Source organism: Lactuca sativa, chromosome 7, assembly GCF_002870075.4.
Source record: "Lactuca sativa cultivar Salinas chromosome 7, Lsat_Salinas_v11, whole genome shotgun sequence".
NCBI lineage: Eukaryota > Viridiplantae > Streptophyta > Magnoliopsida > Asterales > Asteraceae > Lactuca > Lactuca sativa.
In genome coordinates this window covers 111,440,429-111,449,372 of record NC_056629.2, presented here as the reverse complement: position 1 = coordinate 111,449,372, position 8,944 = coordinate 111,440,429, and the positions used below count along the sequence as shown (strand labels likewise).

The window sequence follows — 8,944 nt, the reverse complement described above, 5'->3', positions numbered from 1 at the left end:
ATATAATAAAAGGTTGAACATGTAACAAACAGTTGGTTGCATATTAAAAGGTTGAACATATAACAAAGGCTGATTATTAACCAAAGGTTGAACATGTAACAAAAGGTTGGTTGCATATTAAAAGGTTGAATATATATCAAAGGTTGCTTATTAATAAAAAGTTGAACATTTAACGATTGCCTATATATGAAATGTGATTAATTAGATGCTATGCGGTTGCTTACGTGGTATTTGATTGTTCATATATGTTATGTGGTAGAATTGTGATTAAACATATCTGCATATATGCGGTTGAATAATTATGATATGCGGTTGTTTTCTAAGTGGTATTTGTCTATCATTTTATGCTTCATCATAAAATGAATGATTGACCCATTTGGGGTTTGTATGTTTTTTGTGCAACTTTTTGAACTCACTCAGCAGGGGCTGACACTTGTATCTTTTCTCTTTTGTGCCTTATGATTGGTGCAGGCAGTTTAGAACATTGGCCTTAGTGAGATGGGTTCTTATGGGTAGTAGATGTATATTAACGATACCACTCTTGGACACGTTTTTTATTATTTACTTTAAAGTACTATTGTTTACATTTTAAATGGTTTGGAATTATGTTTGAATTTTTGAAGTAACGTTGTGGTTTCAAAAATGTTTTGAATAAAAAAAACTAAGTCTTCTGCTAACGTATTCTGTTAAATAAATGTTTTAAAAAGAAAAAAAATTAAAAAATCACGACGTTACAAGTTGGTATTAGAGCCATGTTGTGAGTGAACTGAATACAAATGTCGGTGTTCAGACTCACAGCTTAGTTGGCTAAATTAGGACCTTTAGGTACTTAAGGGGGAAGGGTGTGTGTTGAGCCTTGTAGGATAGTTGCTTATAAACTTTCCATTCATAATATTTTTAAGAAACTCTTTATAAATTAGGATAATGTCGAACGCTGAGGAGAATGTGAATGTTGGAGGCGCAGGAGGCAGCCAAAACAACCGCACTTCCGGGACACTGCCGTTCATGTTTCCGATCCCGCCGATTAACCGCCAGCCACGAGCCCAACCGTCGCAGAGCGCGCGCAGCACTGCAAGTGCCGCCATCATTGTCGACCTTCAAGAGCAACTCCAGGAGCGGGATAGGATGTTGGAGCAGATGCGGCAGGCGATGCATGCCGCTAGACTATTACCACCTGAGGGTGAGAACGATGGTGGAGATCAATCGTTTGATGATGAGGCACCTAGTCGTTCCGTTCCAACACATGAGGTCGTTGGAGATGGTAGAGGCTGAGGAAGTTCATTCAAATCCTTCATGGACTGTAATCCACCTACCTTTGAGGTATGCGAGAGTGTTGTGTTGTGCCTTCGTTGGATTAGGAAGATGGACCAAACCTTCCGATATGGTGAATTTACCAAGGAACAGAAGGTAAATTATGCGGTGCGAAAGTTCGACAAGGAAGCACTCGAGTTGTGGGACACTATTGATGCACGACTCATTGAGGTCACTCGGAGGGCTATGACTTGGGAAATTCTTAGTAAGAAAGTGAAAGATCATTTATGTAGTGAAGGTAGCATACAACAGGCCCAATGGGAGTTTTTGAATATTCAGAAAGGTAGCATGACGATTGCTAAGTATAACACCACCTTTACTAAGAAGTCACAGTTCGCTACTGATTACTGCCCGACCGAGGAGAAGTTCATTCGTCACTATGTTGAAGGGTTACCATTTGAGTACCGTGCATTTGTGAGATTGAAGACCACTTTAGTCGAGGCCATGGATGAGGCCCGCAAGATAGAGAATGATATAGCTATCCGGGATCGTACCACAGCGAGGTCCACGGAGAAACACAAGTGGGAGGGTCAATCGGGGTCCTTTGAGAAGCAGAAACTTCAGAAGAAGGGTGAAAAATCAACATTTTGTAAGAAGTGTCACTCTTCTCATGGAGGTCCATGTAGTAGCAGTACCAAGAGTTGTAAGCGATGTGGTAAGGTGAGACACCATTATGAAGATTGTAAGAGTGTTGAACCTTTGTGCTACAACTGTCGTCAAATGGGACATATCAGTACGCAATGTCCTAACCCCAAGGTCCAGATGGGAGTTGATGAGAAGAAAGATGAAGCGCCAAAGGTGAAAGCTCGTGCTTTCAATATGACAACTGATAAGGTAATTTTTGGGAACCATCTTAGTTATTTCTATACATGTTTATGTGTTATCTGTGCTTTTATGTTATTTGATGCTAGTTATAGTAAGTAGTTTGTATCATTGCATTTATGTAGTCATTTATGGTGTGTCTCGGACTCCATTAGTTACGATGTAGATATTGATGGGGCTATGTTTGATTTAGTCATAATACGTGAAAAGTTTGATTGGTGTGATATCTCTTTTGGTGAACACACTTTTACCTTGACATTGATTCGTAATGGAGGATAACACAATGAGGCGACATAGGAATAAGAAGAAGCATAGACATAGAGATTCCGAGGACGGAATATTTTTAAGGAGGGGAGAATTGTAACGACCCGTAAATCCTATATTAAACAACGTTAGACGTTCCGTTACTGGAAGAAGTATTTATGAAAAATATTTTAGTTTTATGAGGTTAAAACGGAATAAATCAACTAAAAATAGTATTATTTAATAACTATAAGAATTAAAAAAAAATGTGTAATTTAATGAAATTGGTTTATGAAATTATTAGGGTATAATAATAATAATAATAATAATAATAATAATAATAATTTACTTAGGTGACTTTATATGAGTTGGGGGGATAAGGTGTCATTTACAGAAATCTAATTTGTCAAGATAACTAGGGTTTGGGTAAAAGGGATATAATATGGGAATTAAGGGGCTAGATGGTAAATTCGGCTATAACTCCCATGTAAAGGAATCAACGAATGGTTAAGGGTCGTGCGTTTTTTTTCCACATTCCATTTATTTGATGGGAAGAATCGATCATCCCCCTTGGGTGTGTAGACGTGCAACACAAGTAGCAAGAAGAAGGAAAAAACGATCGTTTGAGAGGAGGCAGTAAGGCGTCGATCTTGAAGGCAAGGAGAGGGGTCGATATTTTGTGTGGACTGCTACTAGGGTGGAATTGGGGCAATCTAGAGGTAATTTTCTGAAATCCCTTCTTCCTCAAGGTTTAGGTTCCAGTTGATTGATATTGGTGGAGTTGTGGTGTCGAAATTCTTTCCCTTTGGTGTGATTGATCACAACTTCTATCTTCTTGCAATTCTTGAATATTCATATGGCTAAATTTCAGTTTGTTGGGTGTATTTTAATGGCCTAATGTTGTCAAAATATTGTTATGAACACCCTAAAGAATTTCATTATTCATGTCCATGAATTGCTTCAAGTCTTGGAGTCTAATTTTTTCTTTTGTTGCAAGGATTCATGTTTTTGTTATCTTCAATTCCCTTGGATTCGTGTGAGTAATTTCCTCCATATAAGAAATTGTTTTGAACCATTCAAAAGGTCTTCAAAACAGTCCCTAAAAGGTCTTAATGTGAGGTTTAATGGTGGAGAAAACTCAAGCCCTAGTGGTGTTTTCTCTTTTAGCAAAGTACCTTATTTTCTCATATAAGCATTGTACTTTGAATCATGGCTTGAGGTTGAAATTGTTATTTTAACTTCTTGACATGTTGCTACTGTTAAGAAATCGATTTACAACTTTCTAGTGGTTTTGGTTGTGGCTTAATGGCTTAAGTTGTCAATTAACCCTTAAAATGCATTGCTTGAAAATTCAGCAAAAATTACCAATCTGTCCCTGTTTTCAAAAAAATCTAGAAAAATCATTAGAAGTTGGATTAATGATCTGTAAATTCTCAAAGTTTGAAATTCGAGTATAGTTTGTCCATGAATTTTTCCAAGACCTGTTGTTGCCTCCAACTTAGGTGAAAATCGCCTTTTTCACTGACTGGTCGGAAATTAGCTGTACGGATAGACTGTTTTCTAAAAATCATATAAAATTGTAGAAAAATTGTTTGGACTTTTAAAAGTACTTTCTGATATGACCTAATTGCTATGTTGCTTACACTTTGATGACCTTGATGTATACGAAATGCTAGCTTAAGTTACTTGAAATATGATGTATGGTTATGTTTTGATGTGTTGGTTATGAATACATTACATGTTTAATACACATTTATATGTTATGCATTATATGATTTGCTTAATCTATAAACGACATTGCGGGGTTATGCGTAGAGGGTTTGGGTAGTTCATGATCTTTGCCTAAAACCTTATCCGGATCATTGAGGGTGCCTGCTAGGTTGAAAGAGTACCTATAGGAAGAGCTATAGCCATAACGGTGATTAGTTGCCGGTCTTTCTAGATGACCGTGTGACACATTGTTTGCGGTCACTTCGGTGTCCGTGGGCTGCAGTGATGTTGGTCCCTCGTTTGCGGCCAACACAAACATCACGTGGGAATCGGGAGGTGTATCGTTGGAATTGGCACCGTTTGTACCGATCCTGAATGACATCGCGGGGTACTTGTACTTCGCAAAGTCAAAGTAGCGAAAGTGGAGTCACGGGTTGGTGTTTCGGATGGAAGTCATGAGCCACTTAGAGCATTCGGCTGGCCGTGCACACAATTAGTGAACAGGGTGTTTCTCTTAGGTTAGGTAGCACTAAGAGACACTTTTCTATCAATCGGTTGGATAGATATAATAAAAGGTTGAACATGTAACAAACGGTTGGTTGCATATTTAAAGGTTGAACATATAACAAAGGCTGATTATTAACCAAAGGTTGAACATGTAACAAAAGGTTGGTTGCATATTAAAAGGTTGAATATATATCAAAGGTTGCTTGTTAATAAAAAGTTGAACATTTAACGGTTGCCTATATATGAAATGTGATTAATTAGATGCTATGGGGTTGCTTACGTGGTATTTGATTGATCATATATGTTATGTGGTAGAATTGTGATTAAACATATCTGCATATATGCGGTTGAATAATTATGATATGCGGTTGTTTTCTAAGTGGTATTTGTCTATCATTTTATGCTTCATCATAAAATGAATGATTGACCCATTTGGGGTTTGTATGTTTTTTGTGCAACTTTTTGAATTCACTCAGCAGGGGCTGACACTTGTATCTTTTCTCTTTTGTGCCTTATGATTGGTGCAGGCAGTTTAGAACATTGGCCTTAGTGAGATGGGTTCTTATGGGTAGTAGATGTATATTAACGATACCACTCTTGGACACGTTTTTTATTATTTACTTTAAAGTACTATTGTTTACATTTTAAATGGTTTGGAATTATGTTTGAATTTTTGAAGTAACGTTGTGGTTTCAAAAATGTTTTGAATAAAAAAACTAAGTCTTCTGCTAACGTATTCTGTTAAATAAATGTTTTAAAATGAAAAAAAATTAAAAAATCACGACGTTACAAGTTGGTTTTAGAGCCATGTTGTGAGTGAACTGAATACAAATGTCGGTGTTCAGACTCACAGCGTAGTTGGCTAAATTAGGACCTTTAGGTACTTAAGGGGGAAGGGTGTGTGTTGAGCCTTGTAGGATAGTTTCTTATAAACTTTCCATTCATAATATTTTTAAGAAACTTTTTATAAATTAGGATAATGTCGAACGCTGAGGAGAATGTGAATGTTGGAGGCGCGGGAGGCAGCCAAAACAACCGCACTTCCGTGACACTGCCGTTCATGTTTCTGACCCCGCCCATTAACCGCCAGCCACGAGCCCAACCGTCACAGAGTGCACGCAGCACTGCAAGTGCCGCCATCATTGCCGACCTTCAAGAGCAACTCCAGGAGCTGGATAGGATGTTGGAGCAGATGCGGCAGTCCATGCATGCCGCTGGACTATTGCCACCTGAGGGTGAGAACGAGGGTGGAGATCAATCGTTTGATGATGAGGCACATAATCGTTCCGTTCCAATGCAGGAGGTCGTTGGAGCTGGCAGAGGCCGACGGAGTTCATTCAAAACCTTCATGGACTGTAAGCCGCCTACCTTTGAAGGATGCGAGAGTGTTGTGGTATGCCTTCGTTGGATTCAGAAGATGGACCAAACCTTCCGACCTGGTGAATTTACTAAGGACCAGAAGGTGAATTATGAGGTGTGAACGTTCGACAAGGAAGCACTCGAGTGGTGGGACACTATTGACGCACGACTCACTGAGGTCACTCGGAGGGCTATGACTTGGGAAATTCTTAGTAAGAAAGTGAATGACCGTTTCTGTATTGAAGGTAGCATACAACAGGCCCAACGGGAGTTTTTAAATCTTCAGAAAGGTAGCATGACGATTTCTAAGTATAAAACCACCTTTACTGAGAAGTCACAGTTCTCTACTGATTACTGCTCAACCGAGGAGAAGTTGATGTGACAACCAGAAGTTTATTCCATCGATGTAACCCGTTTTTGTCAATAAAACTTGTCTTTATCGATTTGTTCCGTTTACATCCTGAATTAAATTATTTAATTTGAGACTTTATTATAATCTCGTGAGTTTCCAAACCCATTTGAAACACGTGAAAACACTTTCGATATTTAATTGGCAAATTTTTAGTTTCAACCACGTCGGGTTACGACAACTAAATCGGGTACGACCATAAGCTCCGTTTAACGTCGGTATCGAGTAGATTTCCTCCAGGCCATAAACTCAACCCCTATATAAGGGATTGAGTGACCACCTTTTGAAGCTTTTTCACTCTCTTAAAACACTTTCTCTCACTACTCTCTCTCTAAAACTTGAGTTTGATCCAAAAACACCCCCTTTCAAGCTTCAAATTGGTAAGTAATCTATCCTAGATTGTTTCTAAGCTTGTTTATCATGCAAATTCGTGTTTAAACCATCCAAATGCATCAAAAACAAGTGTTTACGGTTTGGGAACACCTCCCAAAACCGTGAACTCCTTTAAATGGGGTTTTGAAGCCCCAAAACCCTTCCAAACCACTTCTAGTGCTTAGTTATGACCTTTTGACTTACAAGAATGGACTTAGAACACCAAAATCTTACTATTTGAGGAGTAAACATGAGTTTACGGCCCAAGAACATGCTTGAACCGTAAACCCTCATTCATAGACCATAAACACCTTTTAAGGTGTTAAATTGCCCCTTAAACACCTCCAAAAGCTTCTATGAGCCTCCATGAGTGCATATAACCTTATATTCCTTCATGAGATGCACCAAAACATACACAAATGAGTCACACTTGAGTTTACGGCCCAAGAACATTCTTGGACCGTAAACACCCTGTCACACCCCAAAACCGATAACGGCGGAATACGTTTCGGGGTGGTGGACGTCATGTACAGTATCATCACAATTGCATAATAGTAAAAACAAGAAACATACAACCATTTCATTTACATAGTGAAGTTAATTACAAGAGTGTTTTATATTGTTCAACAAACACCAAAAGTAATTCAAAAATAAGAGATGAGTCTTGTATGCTCCATCTTCTCCAAAAATGTTGCGTCTGTACCTGTCTATCTTTGACCTGAAGATACAAGTTATTTTGAAAACGAATATCAGCATAAAGCTGGTGAGTTCATAAGAGTTTAGTGTGAGTTTTGTATAAGAAGCAATAGTGTGAAAAGATGTGTCATTTATATTCATAAGCAGTAGAAAACCTAGAAAATCCCATATTTTCCAGAAAATACATTGTAAGTGAAAATCTGTTAAAAGTATGCAATCTTCATTTTTGAAAACAGTTTATTGTAAAAGTATATTAGCAAATTTCCAAATAGTAATGTGATAGAATAGGTTAAGCCCATAATCAGTGATAGAGGTGCAAGCTTCCTTTAGTGATAGATACTTACTTACTTCGGGATGTAGTTTAGTGTTTAATGTAGTATTTTAGAGTAGTATGGTGTATTCCTTGCATATTACTAATAGTGAGGATAATAGAGGATACCATGACCTTCCCAGTCACGCACAGTATCGTGAAGTAGTGGCATCCCTGGGCCTGCACGGCGCGGACTGAAATTAACAGTCGGGATTTAATAGTGTCTGCCCCATATAGATCTATACATGTAGTGTCGTCTTCCAGTCGGAAAACTCCGGGCGTAGTGGGTAGCGAATAGAGTAACTCGTAATGGATTAGGGTATTTTTGTTTGTTTAGTGTTTGCTCTTTTGTTATAGTGTAGAAATCTTTTAGTATTGATCATAGTGTATTTCCTGGTAGTAGTGAGTATTATAGTGTAGAGAGTAGTGACTTTAGCGAGTAGTAGCAGTAGCAACATTAACTATACCTATTATAGTTAACTTAGTGTGGATGGTTCTTGACATGTTAGTGACTTTAGTATTTAGTGAAAGAAGGAATATTCGTGTCCCATACTAATATACCAGTTATATAACTAAGAAATCAACGACAGTCGGACGGATAACTACTACCCTAAGCCCACAATCAAACAAGAACAGGAAATAAGGCGAGATATCGGTCCTAAGTCCTCCAAGTCTTACTTATATAAATATATCAGTGTGGTTACATTTTATAAGTAAATTGATTTAATAAAAGTATTTTTCCAGAGAACATTTAAAATCTGGCTTGCTTGTCCAAAAACAGTTTTGAAAATGTATAAACCTGTTTATAAGGCATAGTGATAAATCACATGTGATTTGAACTAAGGACAGTGAATCACATGTGATTAATCCTCGTAACGTGGAAAATCATTATGTAAAACTTTCCATAAACATATATAAGCAACTTGTATCTCCCCCCTAAAACATTTAAAACATTTGAAAGGTTCATTAAAGGGGTATGAACTCACCTGAAATCGCGCAAATCGGGTGAATCGGGTAAATCGGGTAAAAGTGTCGGTTGAGCGTTTGATACCAAATAACGACTTGAGCACCTTTTAGGACCCTAATGTCATATGAAATATGTATTTTACAAAAAGTTAATCATCTTATGCTTTTCATTATAGTATTTGGACATTCTAGCATCGTTTTCGGGGTTTTAGGGCCTAGAAGGGGTTCCCGGGAGTGGT

The 8,944-nt window shown here is 37.9% G+C and overlaps 1 protein-coding gene across 1 annotated transcript; it reads left to right on the top strand.

The window, feature by feature from the left end:
• The first annotated feature begins 1,362 nt into the window (after positions 1-1,362).
• LOC111916486 (uncharacterized) lies at positions 1,363-2,228 on the top strand. Its single transcript, XM_023912153.1, has 2 exons — positions 1,363-2,145; positions 2,223-2,228. The coding sequence occupies exons 1-2, from the start codon at positions 1,363-1,365 to the stop codon at positions 2,226-2,228; spliced, it is 789 nt and encodes a 262-aa protein (XP_023767921.1).
• Positions 2,229-8,944: the final 6,716 nt, after the last annotated feature.

Excerpts from the sequence above, each read along its gene's own strand:
- LOC111916486 (XM_023912153.1), top strand. The coding sequence starts at position 1,363 with ATGGACCAAACCTTCCGATATGGTGAATTTACCAAGGAACAGAAGGTA.